Source organism: Centroberyx gerrardi, chromosome 7 (genome assembly GCF_048128805.1).
Source record: "Centroberyx gerrardi isolate f3 chromosome 7, fCenGer3.hap1.cur.20231027, whole genome shotgun sequence".
Taxonomy (NCBI): domain Eukaryota; kingdom Metazoa; phylum Chordata; class Actinopteri; order Beryciformes; family Berycidae; genus Centroberyx; species Centroberyx gerrardi.
The window spans coordinates 30,093,837-30,112,752 of record NC_136003.1 but is presented as its reverse complement, the minus strand read 5'-3'; the positions used below and the strand labels follow the sequence as shown (position 1 = coordinate 30,112,752).

The following is an 18,916-nucleotide window of genomic DNA, read 5'->3' as shown; positions in this document are numbered from 1 at the left end:
TAGTAGGCTAATACACACTCTGAGACATTCCTCAGACTATAGGCTGCATGCAGGCACAACCTCATTTAAAGAAAGAAAGAAAGAAAGAAAGAAGAGTTTTAAAATAATTCTACAAAGAATTGCATTTTTTATGGTGTACTTGCAGATATAATGATGGACTTTTCTTCTTCTTCTTCTTCTTCTTCTTCTTCTTCTTCTTCGTAGTAGTAGTAGTAGTAGTAGTAGTAGTAGTAGTAGTAGTAGTAGTAGTAGTAGTAGTAGTAGTAGTAGTATTACTATTATCTAAATTGAGCCTGGTTTGTTAAAGTCAAATGTTTACGCCCATCCACTGCCCTGGCCTCCACTCCTTTATTTTCCACCAAGCTATGTCAATGTCAAACTTGTAGATTACTTTTTGTACTTTTTGTAACTATAGCCACACATTTCACACAAGATCAGGCTGGTGTAGAATGTCCAGAAACTTTGCTCTTCATCAGTCTAGGTGGGGTTCAGTGTCTTGCCCAAAGTGCACTTCAGTGTGACACGTGGGGATCAAACCTGGGACCTTCCAGTTACTGACCACTAGGCCATCCTGCCACCCCGTGTCTGCTCAGCAGCAAATGAGATGTCTGGAAACAAAACAAATGATAGGACACCATTAGGCAAAGGTGCTCATCCAAAATGGCACAAGGGATAGTTATATCGGATCCTGTGTAAAATGACTGGATCTTACCGGTCATATGCCTCACTTCCTTTGCGCTCTCTTCACTGAATATTAGAATAGAATAGAATAGATGTTTACTTTCCACAGACAGTACAGGTGAAACACAGATACACTGAAAACACCAACACAAGAAACATACATTTACAGCATAACATACAACACATCAGGCATACGGTTAGAGGTAGGGTCAGGAGTCCAAATGTTTATTAAGGAATGTGATAGCAAGGGGCACAAAGCTTTTCCCAAAGCGTGCCCTCTTGCATCTGGCTGTCCTGTACCTGCGGCCAGACGGGAGCAGGACAAAGTGGTGGTGAAGTGGATGGACTGGATCTGAGATTATTGTGGTGGCTTTGTGTCTTAACTGCTTTTGTGTGTAGATCTGTGATGTTGGGTGTTGGCAGGCCAGTTATTTTTGAGGCTGTGTGAGGTGTTTTCAGGAGGATGTTCTTATTGGAGACGGAGAGGAGTGAGTAGAAACAGATTAGGCCATATAGCAGGATGGGCTCTATTATGCTGCTGTATAGGAGTAGTAGGTGGCAGGGTTGTACATGGAGTGTTTTCAGTTTACGGATGATGAACAGTCTCTGTTGGCAGCGTTTGTGTAGGTCCATGGTGTGTTGGTTAAACGTCAGTTTGTTGTCCAGGGTGATGCCGAGGTATTTGAAGAACTCCACCTGGCCGACGGTCTCCCCATTGATGGTTATTGGGGCGGGTGGTGGGGTGGTAGGTCTGACTGTCGACAGGGTGCTGACGGGAAGTTCTTTGGTTTTTGAAGTGTTGAATTTGAGGAAGTTGTCTTTACACCATTGTGTGTAGTTAGTAATTGTGTCCTGGTAAGCAGTCAGTGAGTCCTTGTCATGCAGAAGTGTGAGGATGGCAGTGTCATCTGAGTATCTGAAATAGGTGGTTGTGGTGGGGAATGGGCTCTGGCAGTCGTTGGTGTAAAGGGTGTAGAGGAATGGGCTCAAAACGCAGCCCTGCAGAGCTCCAGTGTTGGTGATGATTGTTGGTGACACGGTGCTCATGACTCTGACAGACTGCGGTCGATTGGTGAGGAAGTCATGAATCCAGCGGATGAGGTCAGGCTGTGCATTCAGTTTATGGAGTTTAGTGATCATCTGATGCTGGTCTGTGGCCCTGCTGGCCTTGAAGGCAAACTGCAGGGCATCCAGGTGTTGGCTAACCACCGGGAGGATGGATTTTAAGACCGGCCTTTCAAGGCACTTCATGACAATTGGGGTCAACGCCACGGGTCTGAAGTGGTTCAGCTCAGATGGTCGGGGCTTCTTGGGCATAGGGACTATGATGGAGGTTTTCCATAATGTGGGCACAGTTGCGGAGTGGATGGATTTTATGAACAGAGGGTGGAAGGCCGGGCTGAGCTCTGCTGCACAGGCCTTCAGGGCGCGCCCTGGGATGTTGTCCGGACCTGGTGCCTTCTTCGGCTTGCATCTGCTCAACTGCAGCCGACCATCGTTTTCTGAAGAAATGGGCACATCAGGGGGTGGAGGCTTGGGGAGAGATTTGCAGTAAGGTGTAACATTCGGCTGAGAAGTCTGTGGTGTCAACACGGGAGTAAAAGGTGTTTAGTTGTGAGGCGAAGGCGGCAGGCTCATCCACTTGTGGGGAGTTGGGCTTGTCGATATAGCCAGCCAGGGATTTTGTGTGCTGGAAAGCCTGCTTAGTGTTCATGGTGTTGAATTATTGTTATGAAAATAACAGTAATTTCATTTTAATGTCTGTGTTCCACAATAAGAAAAACACTGAACAGAGTGATGTTCATGGAATGATACCACAGAGGAAAGCACTGCTCTCCAAGAAAAGAAAAAAATATAATAATAATAAGAAGAAAAAAGACATAGCTGCTTTTAGACCACAAAAGTTGAACTTTTTGTTAAAAAGACACAAAATTATATTTGGAGAACAGAAAAATACTGCATATCAACACCAAAGCCCGGTTCCATCTGTGAAGCCCGGTGGAGGGAGCATCGTGGTTTGGGTCTGTGCCGCCTCAGGGCCTGGACAGCCTGCAGCCACTGAAGGAACAATAAATTCCAAATTGTATCCGGAAGTTGTACAGGAGAATATCAGCGTAACTGTTTGTGATCTGAAACTTAGCAGAAGTCGGGTCACACAGAATGACCCTAAGCACAGTAAATCTCCAACAGAAGGGCCTTAAACTGATGAAAATGTACACTTTGGGATGGCCAAGTCACAGTCCTGACCTGAAGCTTATTGAAATGCAAAATACCTCTTACCTGTTGTGCAGGTCTTGTTAGCAGCTACAGGAAATGTTTGGTTGTTGTTGGAAGAAGAATCTAAAGGTTCACATACTTTTTCCATCTAAGACAGTGAATGCTTAAACAATATCTTCAATAAAAATTTGAAAAAGAAAATACAATTGTATGTATGCGATTTGTTTAGTCAGATTTGGTTTATCCATTATTATGGCTTAGATGAAGATCAGACCATATTTTAGGAGCAATCAATGCAAGAATCCAGGTAATTCCTAAAGATTCAAAAACTTTTTCAGGCACAAGGTGGCACTGAAGTGTATAGTAGCCTACATATAACTTTTTTTTAAACATAATTTGAATGCCATTTTAGAAGAAGTTGAATTACAAAATAAAAACACGAGTGAAATACATAGGCTACAAATAAAAGATAGTATACTATAATAGTAGCTTATAAAATATTGTATATCATTTTGAATGCAAAATTTGTCAAGATTCACAAAACACAAGTCACAAATGTCCATCCATAGCACACCATTCTAGCAAAGTAAGAAAAGATTTGAAGAAATGTATGTGGGTAATTATTTGTATCACTGCAGTCTCAACAATTAAGGTGCTATAATCCCAGCAATAACTTCAGAGACCCCTAATAAAACAAAACAAAGTGTAAAACAAGTCAGATTGAACCAATCCTAATCATTTCCAGTTGGTGGTAACAGAAAGTAGAAGAAACTTCACTCAAAAACTGTTGTGATTTGTGTGTGGTGTTTAGTTAAAGTCGCTCAATATTTATCGGTTTATTAAATAACATAATAATTAAGATTCATGACTGTAATTGTAATACAGTAGCATAAGGATTGTAACTCTTTGTAGTGAAGATGGAGGTGGCTCTTAAAAGAGCCGTTTTGGGTTGGTGTCTGCAGCAGAAGGTTTAAGCTCGCTCTCCGCGGATGCGGCGGGCCAGCTGGATGTCCTTGGGCATGATGGTGACCCTCTTGGCGTGGATGGCGCACAGGTTGGTGTCCTCAAACAGGCCGACCAGGTAAGCCTCGCTGGCCTCCTGAAGAGCCATGACAGCGGAGCTCTGGAAGCGCAGGTCGGTCTTGAAATCCTGAGCGATTTCTCGGACCAGGCGCTGGAAGGGCAGCTTGCGGATCAGCAGCTCGGTGGATTTCTGGTAGCGACGGATCTCTCTCAGCGCCACGGTACCGGGCCGGTAACGGTGAGGCTTCTTCACGCCGCCGGTGGCCGGGGCGCTCTTACGGGCAGCCTTGGTGGCGAGCTGCTTCCTGGGGGCTTTGCCTCCGGTAGATTTGCGAGCGGTCTGCTTGGTTCTTGCCATTGCTTTTCCTTTCTCACGACTGAAGAAAAGTGTAACGGACTAGAGCAAAATGCTGCTCTTAAATCACCGGGCTGGGTCTGTAACGGTGACGCTGCTTCACTCCACCGGTTTCTGATTGGTCTGTAGCCAAGCCGCTCCTCCTTCAGGGCAACACCGCCTAAATCTCCGGCGGTTATTGGAGAAAAGTCCTTTCTAAATGTCCGCCAAAATTCAAACTCAGCCGCCCGCAGCCTCTTTTCTGATTGGACGGACATGAACCGCCCCGTCCGCTCCGAGGACATATAATCCAGGGTTTCTGTTGTGCTTCACATTTTCTTTGAGTTATAACTCTAGAAAGGCTTCATAATGAGTGGCAGAGGCAAAACTGGCGGAAAGGCTCGCGCCAAGGCAAAGACCCGCTCGTCTCGTGCCGGGCTCCAGTTCCCGGTCGGCCGTGTCCACAGGCTGCTGCGCAAAGGCAACTATGCCCAGCGTGTCGGTGCCGGCGCCCCCGTCTACCTGGCGGCTGTTCTCGAGTACCTGACCGCTGAGATCCTGGAGTTGGCCGGAAACGCCGCCCGCGACAACAAGAAGACCCGGATCATCCCCCGTCACCTGCAGCTGGCCGTCCGCAACGACGAGGAGCTCAACAAGCTGCTGGGCGGAGTCACCATCGCTCAGGGCGGCGTGCTGCCCAACATCCAGGCGGTGCTGCTGCCCAAGAAGACCGAGAAGCCTGCCAAGAAGTAAACATCACACACCAGCTGCTCTCCTTACAACACAAAGGCTCTTTTAAGAGCCCAACAATCGTCTCTGCAAAAGTCAAACTTTCTGTCATAGCCTACTCTATTCATAATGAATACACTACATTATGTAGGCTACACACAGCTCCTCCATTCCAACCTATCTCCTTTTTAGGCTACTTTCCTCACAATCTGATTCTGCAGAAATGGTTCCAATAGGGAGTTGAAATGAGCATTTGTCCCCAAATGTCAGCCTTTTATCTAAAATGTATCTACTAATATAGACAAATTTCATTTTATGGCGCTTTTTCAGAATTTTCTGGTAGGCTATTATTTTCTTCTTCAGAAATGTATTATTTTCATTTTCATGGTGGAAAATGTCAAAAAAGGATGTAGCCTAATACATTAAGTAATAATTGTTGCATTCATCTATATTTTTTAATAATTACAATATCTAATGAAAGATCTTGATCAAATACTACGAATTATTACATTTCTGAAATCTCAACCTTTTATTTATTATCTTTTTTTATTATTTCCTTAGAAGGGAACTGCAATTTTAATAATTTTGATAGAAATTCGTAAGATTAAGTTATATTCTTGATGTAAACAGTCACTAAATGATCTTAGGAAGATTTAACAAGAAAATATTAATGAGCCATGACCAAGACTCAGGTTTTATTTAGTATTAATATATAGCATAAATATTTGTTTTGTTCATTCAGTCCGAGTGGCATTTCTATGTAAAATATTAATTCAACATTAAGTTATAGACACAAGTGCTATTTACAATGTTGGTCAGTAAGTAACCTGATTGCAGAAACAGAACTGTGGACAAATGGGGTCAAAGAATGGATAGTATGAATATTGAACAATAGGGCCCAACGCGCCCGCGCGCACACACAAACAGTCGTGAGTAATTTCACCCGCCTAAATTGCCTATTGGCGGGGTTATTTAAATTTCCTTTCTTCATTGTAACGTCTATTTATTCAGTATATCTAATATAGGCCTACCCAAATAAACAATGAATGGAAAATGGCGCTTTGGCCATTAAACATAATTTCATCCTCTCAATCCTCAACACAAAATGCAGTTTATTAGTAAACATGTTCCAATCCAATTGGATTGGAACATGTTTACTAATAAACTGCATGTATATTGTAGCTGTATTACTAATACTTAACTAAATACATACAAAAAATACATATGGTTATGTTTCGCACAAGTGCATTAATCAGGTGCTCTTTGATTGAAGTTGTGGGTGGCTCTTAGAAGAGCCTTTTATGGATGAAGTATTGTTTGTATGTTTACTTCTTCTTGGGTGCTGCCTTCTTCTTCGCCACCTTGGGCTTGGCAGCCTTCTTCGCTGGTGCTTTCTTGGCAGCAGCGGGCTTTTTGGCCACCTTCTTGGGGCTCTTGGTTGCCTTCTTGGGGCTCTTGGCTGGTTTCTTGGCCGCTGCGGGCTTCTTGGCTTTCTTGGGGGATTTCTTGGCGGCTGCGGGCTTCTTGGCCACCTTCTTGGGGCTCTTGGTCGCCTTCTTGGGGCTCTTGACGGGTTTCTTGGCAGCGGGCTTCTTGGCTTTCGGGGCGGCCTTCTTGGCCGGCTTGTTGGGCTTGGTGTCGGCCTTCTTGTTGATCTTGAAGGAGCCGGAGGCCCCGGTCCCCTTGGTCTGGAGCAGAGCGCCCTTAGCCACCAGGCTCTTGACGGCGATCTTGACGCGGGCCTTGTTCTTGTCCACGTCGTAGCCTCCGGCAGCCAGGCTCTTCTTGAGGGCGGCCAGAGACACGCCGCTCCGCTCCTTGGAGGCGGACACAGCTTTAACGATCAGCTCACCGAGGCTGGGGCCGGCCTTCTTCGGCCTGGGAGCCTTCTTCTTGGCTGCTTTGGCCGGGGCGAGGGCGGCTGGAGCTGGGGCGACTTCTGCCATTCTCTTCTCTGTCGTTTGTTCAGATACACACCGAACTGGGAGTCTGACTGGACTGGTAGTGAAGCCGGAGCAGGGGGTGGGACTTAAACACACTGTGAGAACCGTGTAGACTCCACTCAGCCCACCGTGCTTTGTGCAGGCGGAATGCCGTGCAGCTTGTGTTTTCTCTTCATCGATAAATGTCTAAAATACAGATCTGGGAGAAATACTGAAGTCTAGCAGCGAATGGACCCGATAGCAGACTTGTGTCTCTTCATATTGAAGTCATGTAGAGCGCTGAAGGTTTCTGCATTTTGTTCGGGGAGGCTCCAAACCTCACCTATGCACCGTCGTGGGAAGCGCTGCTCACTGACATTTCTCTCCTAAAATGCTTTAAAGTGCATTAGATACCCACCAAAACCCGTTTACAGCTGGCCGAGATGTTTATCCAGAGATTAAAAGTAAAAATAATAATCTCTTGAAAATCGTTTTGATTTAAACTGAAGCTATTTTGGTATCAGCAAACACACTCATGCTGGCGGTGGGCTGTGGCGTGAGACTCTATGAGAGATGGACACTGTGGCTATAACCATTTATTTTGTTCTGTTGAGGACTTCATTCATGATTAATAAGATCTGAAAATGTTTTTTATTCATCATAACAAAAGTAAATATAATTAACATTTCTTTCCATTTTGGAGGTTCTACTGAACACAACCTTGTCAAGGCCTTTATCTACGAAAAGTCTACGAAAATATAAGGAAAGCAAATGCTGGTAACGAAAACATGTACACAGTTTGTATCATTTGTTTTTGAAAAAGAAAACATAAATTATTTGATCATATTTCTGTCATCTACATAATTCTTGGAAGACAGGAATATTTGTTCCATCTCTTGACTCTGGCTTTGTCCCTTGCACTCATTACGATTGATTGCTTATAGTGTTGACAGTTGTAAAGCTTACTGTTATTATATAATTATTGTACTTAGTGTGATTTACTTATTGAACATTTAGGGTACTGTAGATAAGAATGTCAGTTATAAACATTCCTCAAATGTGGGGGGAAGCTGTCAGGTTTATTTATACAGCCCTTCATCACAAAAGCATGTATCAAGGATTTCACAAAGATGAACCTAAATCTAACTAATCACTTAATGGAAATTACTGTAAATAAGAATGTCACTGATGTACCTGAAATATGAAACAATTGAGTTGGAGCTAAAAACATCAAATGTAAATGCAAAGCATCAGTGTAAGAAAACTGTGTGAGGAAGAACTGTTTGGTCCATTTCAAAAGAAAAAAAAGTCTTTGACCATTGGTATATTATTCCATATCACATTTTATTTGGCTAATGTTGATACAAGATAGTAAACTTCCTAATAGTGATTGGAGTAATCAGGGTGTGACAGAGACCTTAGTGAAATGAGGACCAATGACATCTTTCCAGCAACATTTATTTATCTGAGGATGACTGATCCTGCTACAGGACAGTTTTTAATGTGACTGTACCTTTCGCTCATGAATGGTGACGGTACAACACCTGAAGTTACCCTAATATCAAAAGCATAATTAAATGAATTTACATTGGTGGCAATGGAGCTGACAAAACCGTTACATTTGTGTGGAAGCAAAATATTAGTAATTGTGAATGTAGGCTACGCGACTGAATGAGCAGCTGTTAACTGATCAATAAAGTTAAACCAATCAAGTTTTATTAGTGAATGTAGAGGTTTGGGAGACCACCATTCATACCAGGTTGCGAATACAGGTCTGCTTAGTTTCTTGTGTTTTAAGTAGCCTAGTTAAAGTATCTGGACAATATATTGAATCATATGCAACTGGACTTTGCCCTTCCAGAGGAAATGTGTGGCTCTTAAAAGAGCCGTTGGGTTGATGTTGACAGCAGGCAGCTGGTTACTTGGAGCTGGTGTACTTGGTGACGGCCTTGGTGCCCTCGGACACGGCGTGCTTGGCCAGCTCACCGGGAAGCAGGAGCCTTACGGCGGTCTGGATCTCCCTGGAAGTGATGGTGGAGCGCTTGTTGTAGTGAGCCAGACGAGACGCCTCACCGGCGATGCGCTCGAAGATGTCGTTGACGAAGGAGTTCATGATGCCCATGGCCTTGGAGGAGATGCCGGTGTCGGGATGGACCTGCTTGAGCACCTTGTACACGTAGATGGCGTAGCTCTCCTTCCTGGTCTTTCTGCGCTTCTTGCCTCCCTTGCCGGCGGCGGTCTTGGTCACGGCTTTCTTGGAGCCTTTCTTGGGCGCTGGCTTCGCAGGTTCAGGCATGATGAGTTGTCGGTACTTTACAGCAACGAATAAAGTAAACTGGAGAGAACGACTGTTTTTATAGGCAGTTATGCAAATAGCACTGTGCGGTTCCCCGCCTGCGATTGGTTGAGTTTCGGCGCGTGACTTTGAAGCGGTTGCACGAAAAATCCTCCAACAGAACTACAATGGATAGAAGAGATATTCTCATTCAAATTCAAATTAATGTAGGCTGCTAAACACTGCGACGTAAACGCGTCCTAAAAGCAGCACTGTTGCATTACAGTTTTTTCTGATTGTTTAGGCACTATCTTTGAAACTATAGGCTATTTTTGCAAAACTCTACACACTAACCACAAAACCTTACACCAAACCAGCAAAACATTATACATCTCTTGCAAAAGCAAACAATTCTTGCAAAACTCTTCAAACTCTTTTAAAACATTGTGTTTTTGCGTCAATACAGTACACACAAACCATCATTTGAATAAGCACACGAAGCACCAACTACGCACTGATAGTATAAATGAAAAACACTTGTGGCTTTTGCTTTTTCTGTGTGCAGGGCATAGCAGTTTGCAATACTGTAAAGCTGTTATACTGTAAAGTTTTTTTCTTACTGTAAGAAAAAAAAAAAAAAACTTTTTCCCCTTATTTGTATTGATAGTGTGTTATGTTCGGAATACACATCCATACTTTACACATATGGATACCTGTGTGTATGTGTGTTTACGTTACTACATGTATGACAAAACTTTACAGAATTGCAAACTGAGTGTAAAGCAGTGAGTTGTGTTTACAATTTTGCAAAAAGTGTGTTATAAAATTACAAACTGAGTGTAAAGCAGAGAACGTGCATTCAGTTTGGCACACTTGGTAAATGCATTGGCTACAAGTGTTAATGGTTTCAGAGATAGTGCTTCAAGAATCACTGTTAGTGTTTAAGCATTCAGAAAAAACTGTAAATTCAGAAGGTGTTTGTTTTGCCATAGTGAAGGCATCATGACAAACATCCCAATTCAATATTGAATATTCAATCTGAATTTCGCACATTGTACAGAAATGAAACACTGGACATTTTCATGACAATGTGATGAAAGATCAAAGGCTGCCAAGAGTCTTGTGCCAGAGATTACCATGATGCACCAGGAATGTACCAGTCTATCTATTTTATTTCTATGTCTCTAATCATTCAACTCCACACAAAGACTTTCTGTAACTGGCAACCGCGCGCTCCACTTTACCAACCCCAACCCATTCATATTCAACAGTTCATATGATAATATGAATTTATTCTTTTTTATTTATTTATTATTATACAAGCTATATTGAAGTGTCAGCCTATTAATGTTTTACTGTGTGTGTGAACAGCAATATAAATGCCTAATTTTCAGTAAAAACATATCCAGGAGCAGACCCTGAACTCACCCTCATCTTTAAAACAGATTACACCGAGATTTAGATTCAGATGGCTGGATTCAGAGTTAAATGTCACTTAGGCATCTATAATTATAGCCGACCATATTAGCATTGTCATATCAGATATAATATATTCCCATAAAATTGACCGTCAATTCATGATAGCCTCTCTGAATGTTAATGATCCTAAATGTGGTAATAAACAAAAAATAAAAGCTTAGATGTTCTGCCTCCCAGCAAGAAAAGAGGTTCACCATATTTATCCAACTAACTGTCTTATCTAAAAATTCAGACATTGAGAAGAATTGTACTTTCTGCACAAACCCAACTTGAATCCCTACATCACATTTTTTTTCTTTTTATTAATGCAGCCTAATTATAGCCTACAGAACACGCCATATAATATTAGTTTAGAAAGCAAATATATTACCTTGTACTATAAAAATAAAGATAATGCTCTAGACTTCAAAGTAAACTTTATTGTTAGGCAATTTTAACACAAATGCAAATTCAAGATAATAGAAAGTTTTAATATTTTTAAGTTTTATAGTAATAATTAAAGTCAGATGATTTTAATGAAATTTTATAGCCTATTATGCAGTGTCATGTAACTGCATAAGATATGCAATCAAAATAAAGATAATTTAACTCACTCAAGATGATTCATTAACAAAAGTATGAATAGGCTACAATCAGATACAGGAAATGAGAAAAAATAATGTAACTAAGTGTTCGGTTGATTTTACACATTAAATGATAGGTCATAACCTACAACAGTAATTCTATTAGCATATTTACATTAAATCTGAATAGATTAATATTAATGTCATCCTCTGTGGTGATGTTATGTAGTGACTGCCGCAGTAATGAAGAGACTAGTCATTTGATAGCTTACATGTAATAAGGTAGCAGGACGGCATACTCTTTGCTTAGAGAAATTGGGCGGCTCTTAAAAGAGCCTTTATTGTTTAGTTGACGGTAAATGAAGTTAACCTCCGAAGCCGTACAGAGTGCGGCCCTGCCTCTTCAGAGCATAGACCACATCCATGGCGGTGACGGTCTTCCTCTTGGCGTGCTCGGTGTAGGTGACGGCATCACGGATGACGTTCTCCAGGAAGACCTTCAACACACCGCGGGTCTCCTCGTAGATGAGACCGGAGATGCGCTTCACCCCGCCGCGGCGAGCCAGACGGCGGATAGCGGGCTTGGTGATTCCCTGGATGTTATCACGGAGGACTTTACGGTGGCGCTTGGCGCCTCCTTTACCGAGTCCCTTTCCGCCTTTGCCTCTTCCGCTCATTTTCTTTGACGTTTAAATGCTTCAATGCCGCGATGGTGAAACTCCACAGAATTTATATCTTCCCTGAGAACGTATTTGAAGACAGGCGGCGCGCTTCTTATTCTTCTTTTTTTTGGGCTATTCATGGCGGTTGGCAAACAACTTTTTTGCGCATTACCGCCACCAACTGAACGGGAGGATGAATCGTCTGTTGCTCCTCCTCCTTCATTCACAACTATTTGCTCTTCAAGGCGGCATGAAGAGCTTTTTACAATCTAGTAAAGGAGTTAAAATCTCACACCGCTGCTGCATTTTTCCTCCTATCATTAAAGTTGTACCTGCATTGATAGTCCTGAAGTATTTATCGCCTTTTTTCTGTTTCATTGATTCATCTACATAGATAGATAGATAGATAGATATGCATACATTTATTGATACATAGATATAGGATATATAAATTCAGTTAGAAGTCCTGTTCTCAATAGCTCGTGTTATCTCCTTTAATAACTGTGCTGATTTTTTTTCCCCATGCTGGAGGATGTGAAGAATTCAGTATTAGACTTTCATACAAAGTTTTGAGTTTTGTGGTTTTCAGAAAGTTTTAGATACATCTGAGGTAAATGAAACATAACACATGCATTTAAAAAAAAAAAAAAGATTATTTTATATAAAACAAACACACACACTTGGATAACACATTCACATATTTATTATTATTATTAGTAGTAGCAGTAGTAGTATTGAAGAAAGTTTTTAACAGCAATGAAAAAAGATCAATAGCCTTTTCTCCTCAGGCAGGTCATTAGGTCATTTCATGTCCTAAGAGCCTTCAGGAGAAAGATCAAGTCAGATGTTTTTTTTCACCATCAGTTAAAATTTTAAAAGTCCCCACATGGATCTGGCCCAGGCTCTTGGCTGGTCAGTGTTGGCTTCTCACTTGGGTTTTTGCTGTTTATTTAATAGATAGTTTCTAGGTTTGTCCACATTTGTCCACATGTGCCATCTGCACCAAATGTGCAAGGAACCAATTACATTTTATCACATTAATGTAATTTTTTGTGTACTTTTTTGAGTTTTTCAGTCACTAATTTTGCTTTTACTTAACTATGTTTTTACTGAAGTATTGTACTTCACTACATTTTAAATCCCATCCAGAGGACAGATTGTGTGTCTCTCCATAAGCAACAGAACCTGAATCAACGTAAAATGACAAATGGTGGAGGCGTGGAGCGATTCACAGTGAACAGTCAGTCGGAGTAATCTGGCTTTACTTTGTTCGCTTTTACTTTGTAATTTCCAAATTTTCCAGTTAATATAGTTTGAACTCGGTTCTCTCTCCTGTTAGAATCACATGGAAAAGATCACAGCTGACAACGTTCTCTCGGTAACTTTTACTCTGAGTTCATTCAAAATGAGACACTTTTTACTTTTACTTCAGTAGATTTTTACACCGGTACTTTTACTTCTACTTAAGTAAAATATATTTCCACTACTGACCTTCACCCCTGAGTCCTATCTGTCCTTCCATGCCACTAAATAAAATACATATGGACAGAAAAGTATACAAGCCAAGTATCCTTACAAGTTCAACATATTCAAATGGTTGATTTTCTCGGCCACTGAACATCATTTTTTGACAAATGTTGTTCACAGTGGGTAAATAGTTTAATAATCTTTACCAGTGGCAATCGAAATGTTTTGATAAATGTCCCCCTGTTTATCATAAATGTCCACAATGAATTCAACAAAAGGCTGGTCCACATTCACATAGTCATCTTCAGCACCATCATCATCATCACTGTTTTCTTCCTCTTCAACTACTTCTTCTTCTTTCACATTAATATAATCCTCCTCCTCCTCCTCTTCCTCTCTGTCGTCCTCTACAGTGACATAGACCTCCTCAGCTTCTTCATAATCATGATCTTCATCACTCTCCTCTTCCTCCGCCCCTCCTGCTCGCTCCCTCTTGGCGTCTGCTGGCTCGACGTTCACATAGTCCTGCTCCTCCTCCTCCTCTTCCTCATCACCGCCTTCGTATCGGTTCCCGAATCTGACGGCCACTGAAACACAAGCATCAAGTGTAATGTGTCACCAAAATGAAATTAATTCTCACACAGTTCCTTACACACTCTGAAAGACAAACTCTTCTTGAGAACAGGAAGAAGATGAAGAATAAAACAGCAGCAACTTGTGTTTTCCTATAATTTACTCTACTGCAGTGAGTACCAATGGTGGAAGTAACTGATTACATTTACGTTCCTCCTACTCCTCCTCCCCCACATCCACCCACAAATTTCTTATTTTTCTTATTCCTATATTATTGTTGTTAGTATGTATATATATATATATATATTGTAGTATAATGCACAATCTTTACATATTTTTATTTGCACATATTTTTATAATGCACATACGGTACTTTACATATTTTTTTATTTTATTGTAGTATAATGCACATATTCTACATATTTTTATATTTATTTTCTTATTTCTATTTTTCTTATAATTTCTCTATAATTTCGCCTGTATATATTTCTGTGAGCAACTGCAACGAAACCCAATTTCCCCTCGGGGATCAATAAAGTATTTCTGATTTTGATTCTGAGTAGCCCTTGAGTAGTACGTTTTTGAGTATTTTTTAAAGTCAGTCATTTTAAGTACCTTTTTACTGAAGTACTTCACTACGTTTGAAATCCCATCCATTACAGGGTACAAATTTTGTGTCTCTCCATCAGCAACAGAAACTGGATCAACTTAAACTGACAAATTGTGGATCCATTCACAGTGAGAAGAGGAATCTGGGTTTATTTCGTTTGTGCACTTTATCGTGTAATTTCGAATTTTTTTCCAATTAAAAGAATCTAGTTTGAACTCTGTCATCTCCTCCTGTTAGAATCACATGGAAAAGTCCACAGCTAACAATGTTCTCTTTTCTAAAAAAAGTAACTCAGTAACTTTTTCTCTGAGTACGCTGCTTGGTTCGTCGTCTTCTCCTGCAGACCAGACAGGCGACCACCAAGACGACCAGCAGCAGCAGCAGGGGGCCGGCTGTTACCATGGAGACCAGCAGCACCAAAGACGCTGAGAGGGAAAACACAGGCAGAGGTTATGGTAAAGTATGTTTTTGATCAATATTTCCTCTTTAATCAAATTTTTTTGGGACCTTTTCAGGGATTTTGTAATTTCTTTTTTTTTTTTGTACCATATTTTTCAAGAAAATCAACCTGTGGGCAGTGTGGTGGAAATAGTTGTGGTGGGAGTGGAGAGTATTGCTCCTTATCCACCCCACCCAGATTTTCTCAGGCAGTCCAGGGATTTGAACCAGCAACCTTTTGGTCACAGTCCTAATTCTTAAGCCTTGTTCAGCCTCCATACTCCCACTGTTCCCTACTGTTGTTGCTGCTCATATTTTAACGTGAAGTATGATATTTTAATGCAGCATTCAGATATTTGGATTTTGTATCATTCAGATATTAACTATAAAATATAGCAACACTTAAAGTCCCATTACTTTTACTTCCTGGAAAACAGCATCTTTAATGGTGACCCTATGCTGCACTAGTAGGCCTAAATATACATTTCTAACCAATAAAACCATCAGATTTTTGAACAGCCCCGCCCCTCCACACCCCTCCCATCAAATAAAACTGCATCAAATGGGAAATGCATCAAATCCAGGAAGTAAAGATTTTGTTTCATGGGGTCTTTAAGTTTAAGTTCTGCCCGCTTACATTTAACGATGACAGCCATCGGCTTTGTCGCGGTAGAATTGAATTTCTGTCCGGAGACTTCGACTTCATACACACAGCTGTAGTTGCCCTGGTGTTCATGCTCTGCTACAGGGAAGTGAAAGGAGGCGGAGTGGTTGACTGCTGCCTTGTTGTAAACGCTGTTGGAGCCAGAGAAGGTGAGATAGAAGACGCCTCCGGGAAACTGGGGGGAAATGGAGCAGGTGACGACGAAGCTGTGACCCCTGGTGACCCGCCCGGCGGGAGGAGACGTCAGGGAGATGCTGGGCTGCCGCAGCTTCACTGGGTGGAAGAGACAAAATCGAATGCAAAAGTGAATACAGTAAAGACAAGATACACTTCCTGGATTTGGACATCAGCACAGATGACGATGGTTTTCTGCACACTTCTATGTTCAGATAGCCAACAGACGAGAACACTTCTCTCCATGAAAAAAGTCTGCATCCAATAAATTAAAGGAAAATATCCCGTTTGAACTGTATCAACGAAAAAGAGATGATGACAATGATTTTGATCAAACTGAGTCAAATGAGTTGGAGGTTCAATTCTTAAACATAAGATACAAAGTAGGAAGGCTGATTGGTAAACCGACCCATGGGATACTTTCTTTGGGATGTGAAGAATCACCCACTCAGCACAAAGCCTCCTAAACCAACCTTGTTTCCAAGGGAATGTGTCTGATTGAAATGTAACAGATTTGAGAATATTAATTGTCCTACTATCTCTGATGAATGAGAATTCAATAAATATGGCAATTTCATGCATCGAAATGTGTGGAAGTACTTAATTGTGTCTCCAGTGTCTTGGCAAAGTCTGGCTGGGGGAGTCGTGGTCATCATTATTATTATTATTATAAACATTACGTCTGTCAAGGTAAAGTAAAAATGCCTTCTCACCGATTGTGATTTACATGCATGATTTACAAAGCATGCAGTTTGATTAACGATACAAGAGACGAAGGAGAGAATTTATTTGAGATAAGTGATCAAAAATGTTTCTCACCTGAACAGTTGACACCAGCGTCCTCGTGGTGATCACAGTCTTCTAGTGCAAATCCATTGTGAGGGCAGTCAGTTAGAAAGCTTTCATTTCCTGAACAGTGCACATCATCAAGCCAGGTCGGGTCGATTCCTTCACCAAAGTAGGCATGTGTAAGGGCTTCCACTGCCGTCCCACAGCCCAGCTGCCTGCAAACCACCTCCGCATCCTGCAGGTCCCAGTGGTCGTCACAGACCGTTCCCCAGCTGCTGTTGTAATAAATTTCAACTCTTCCAGAGCACAGAGTAGAACCAACTAGTCTGATCTGACCGCCATCTGTCAGGCACAGAAAACATACCATATTTTGGCTAGAATCTAAATATAAAACCACAAGATCTTTTCTCTTTCTTTTTTTATGCTTAACTTAGGGGAATGTACTGACCTGCAGGTGAAGATGAGGTCAGGAGAAAAGAGACTGGAGGAGAGAAAAGCACAGAGATGCAATGTTACATATCAGACATATGAAGTGTGCTGAATTCAACTCACCAGAGTTTTTAAAAGATTTGCAAAACTGTCCTCATTGTTTAAATGCATCATACATCCCAACCTCCCTAGCCTTTCTGGGGAAGTGCCCTTTTAAAAATGATTGACATGGGATTTCTGCTTCATCAGACGGTTCATCATGAAGGGAAACATGACAGATGGGAGACGTACATGCGACAAGTCATTGGTCATTCTGATGTCTTTTTTTCTGTCTTGCTCCCAGACGGTCGCTGTTGGGTGAAAACCTTGTAACTCATGTATATAATGTAACCTGTTACACCAACAACTCCATATTTATTCCAGCATGTTTGCACTCTGCACCATTGCACTATTGTCCTAGGGTTGTTTACATATGTATATATACACTTTTTTATATATATGCATATTTGTACATAGTAGTTAAATGTTTAGGTTAACCTCTGTTCATCTTGTTGTCCTTGTTTTTAGCTGTATATTTATTCTGTGTAAATACATTGAGAGCAACACAAAACCAGAGTCAAATTTCTTGTATGTGTACATACTCAATAAAGCTGATTCTGATTCTTCTGATTCTGATTTTATGGGTTGAGGAAATTCTGTGACCCTCGGGTTTATGAAAACCTAAACTGCATGTTAGACAAGCTAAAACCAAGACTGTTTTCTCAGTTCCTTAAAAGTTGACAGTTCGGAGAAGGTTTCCTCAGGGGCTCCAAACCTTTAAACTTTTAAGCTTTTGAACTTTTGAATGGCAGTGTATCTCCTTTTTATCGTTTATTTTGTAATTGTGTTTCTTCTTCACGTTCACTTTTATCTGTTTACACCTGTGTTTAGTTTCATGTCTATCCATTTATCCCCTCTATTACCTTTTATTCCTTTTTTTGTTATTTTTGATTTATTTATGTTTATTATTCAACTGTTTTATTTATTTTATTGTGGTAATTTCTGCATTGTTGTTTTGGGTTTTTTTTATTGTATATAAAGCACTTTGTAAACTTTGCTTTTAGAAAAGTGCTACACAAATAAAGTTATTATTATTATTATTATAAGTACCGCTGCCTGGTAAATTGCTTGTCTTGCTACTTTCAGACTTAGCTGCCATTTTCCTGAAATAATCATTTTTAAATTGTTTATTTGCTATGCTAGTACCATATAAAGCCAAAGAACACTTTTCCTGTCCTGAAAAAAAATGCTGATGCATAAGTAGACTGTATATCATTTAAGAGCATTCAATAGAGTTAATTAAACCCCTAGTTATTACGCTTTACCTTAATACACAAACAAATAGTTAATGCTAGTTTGCCTTTGCAGGACAGCGTAATATTTATGCTTCTAAAATAAGTCAAAATGTGTGAATGTGTTGCAGTGAAATCACATTTTGAGTCATACAGATTGCAGTGTGTTGAACCTTTTTAAGAAGCAGCACACAGTTTACTCACCAAAGACCATTAGAAGTAGAAAATTCCACATCCTGGTCGGTGGAGGGAGCATCCCGGGTCAGGAGGGGTTCATAGAGCCAGAGCTGCACAACAGAAGAACCAATCTTGTTCACAGCTTGCATCAGAAGTGTCAGCGGCTCTTACGGACACACAGATACTGCACATATAAATTGAAACAAGTGAGAAGAGGAATTTGTAGCATTTCACAACTCAACCTCAGTGTTTCTTCATCTGACAGTAAGTGTTTTTAAAGGCACAGAGCCGCTAGTTGCTGCTCTCCCACAGCCGGGCAAAGTATGACTGAAACCCAAACTGGATCCTGCTCAAAACATTTTTTTTATGACAAAGTGAT

At 41.0% G+C, this 18,916-nt stretch overlaps 6 protein-coding genes across 7 annotated transcripts; 1 reads left to right on the top strand and 5 right to left on the bottom strand.

Annotated features, from left to right (window-relative positions):
* Positions 1–3,818: 3,818 nt before the first annotated feature.
* LOC139928333 (histone H3) lies at positions 3,819–4,283 on the bottom strand. Its single transcript, XM_071920835.2, has one exon. The coding sequence runs from the start codon at positions 4,277–4,279 to the stop codon at positions 3,869–3,871; it is 411 nt and encodes a 136-aa protein (XP_071776936.1). The 5' UTR covers positions 4,280–4,283; the 3' UTR covers positions 3,819–3,868.
* Positions 4,284–4,624: 341 nt separating this feature from the next.
* Positions 4,625–5,025, top strand: LOC139911080 (histone H2A-like). The gene has a single exon (XM_071898572.2). The coding sequence runs from the start codon at positions 4,625–4,627 to the stop codon at positions 5,006–5,008; it is 384 nt and encodes a 127-aa protein (XP_071754673.1). The 3' UTR covers positions 5,009–5,025.
* A 1,284-nt stretch (positions 5,026–6,309) lies between these two features.
* LOC144539490 (histone H1-like) lies at positions 6,310–6,930 on the bottom strand. Of its 2 annotated transcripts, XM_078284722.1 has the most exons (2): positions 6,406–6,930; positions 6,310–6,363 (listed from the first exon to the last, which is right to left on the bottom strand). In XM_078284722.1, exons 1-2 carry the CDS (start codon positions 6,928–6,930, stop codon positions 6,310–6,312), a joined length of 579 nt encoding a protein of 192 aa, XP_078140848.1. The 2 variants fall into 2 exon arrangements, with proteins under 2 accessions (XP_078140848.1, XP_078140847.1); XM_078284721.1 differs by having other exon boundaries at positions 6,310–6,930.
* Positions 6,931–8,624: 1,694 nt separating this feature from the next.
* Positions 8,625–9,226, bottom strand: LOC139911113 (histone H2B 1/2-like). Its single transcript, XM_071898610.2, has one exon. It carries the CDS (start codon positions 9,200–9,202, stop codon positions 8,825–8,827), a length of 378 nt encoding a protein of 125 aa, XP_071754711.1. The 5' UTR covers positions 9,203–9,226; the 3' UTR covers positions 8,625–8,824.
* Positions 9,227–11,572: 2,346 nt separating this feature from the next.
* On the bottom strand, positions 11,573–11,905 carry LOC139915130 (histone H4). The gene has a single exon (XM_071903616.2). The coding sequence runs from the start codon at positions 11,898–11,900 to the stop codon at positions 11,589–11,591; it is 312 nt and encodes a 103-aa protein (XP_071759717.1). The 5' UTR covers positions 11,901–11,905; the 3' UTR covers positions 11,573–11,588.
* Positions 11,906–13,544: 1,639 nt separating this feature from the next.
* Positions 13,545–18,698, bottom strand: LOC139915129 (uncharacterized). The gene is made up of 6 exons (XM_071903615.2): positions 18,565–18,698; positions 17,049–17,081; positions 16,631–16,942; positions 15,611–15,910; positions 14,835–14,960; positions 13,545–13,939 (listed from the first exon to the last, which is right to left on the bottom strand). The coding sequence occupies exons 1-6, from the start codon at positions 18,614–18,616 to the stop codon at positions 13,545–13,547; spliced, it is 1,218 nt and encodes a 405-aa protein (XP_071759716.2). The 5' UTR covers positions 18,617–18,698.
* Between the last annotated feature and the right edge of the window lie 218 nt (positions 18,699–18,916).

Excerpts from the sequence above, each read along its gene's own strand:
- LOC139915130 (XM_071903616.2), bottom strand. The coding sequence starts at position 11,900 with ATGAGCGGAAGAGGCAAAGGCGGAAAGGGACTCGGTAAAGGAGGCGCC.
- LOC144539490 (XM_078284721.1), bottom strand. The coding sequence starts at position 6,930 with ATGGCAGAAGTCGCCCCAGCTCCAGCCGCCCTCGCCCCGGCCAAAGCA.
- LOC139928333 (XM_071920835.2), bottom strand. The coding sequence starts at position 4,279 with ATGGCAAGAACCAAGCAGACCGCTCGCAAATCTACCGGAGGCAAAGCC.
- LOC139911113 (XM_071898610.2), bottom strand. The coding sequence starts at position 9,202 with ATGCCTGAACCTGCGAAGCCAGCGCCCAAGAAAGGCTCCAAGAAAGCC.
- LOC139911080 (XM_071898572.2), top strand. The coding sequence starts at position 4,625 with ATGAGTGGCAGAGGCAAAACTGGCGGAAAGGCTCGCGCCAAGGCAAAG.
- LOC139915129 (XM_071903615.2), bottom strand. The coding sequence starts at position 18,616 with ATGCTCCCTCCACCGACCAGGATGTGGAATTTTCTACTTCTAATGGTC. Across the intron at positions 15,911-16,630 it reads CGCTGGTGTCAACTGTTCAG|TGAAGCTGCGGCAGCCCAGC; the intron begins GTGAGAAACATT and ends TCTTCCACCCAG. Across the intron at positions 13,940-14,834 it reads GCAGCGTACTCAGAGAAAAA|TGGCCGTCAGATTCGGGAAC; the intron begins GTTACTGAGTTA and ends CTTGTGTTTCAG.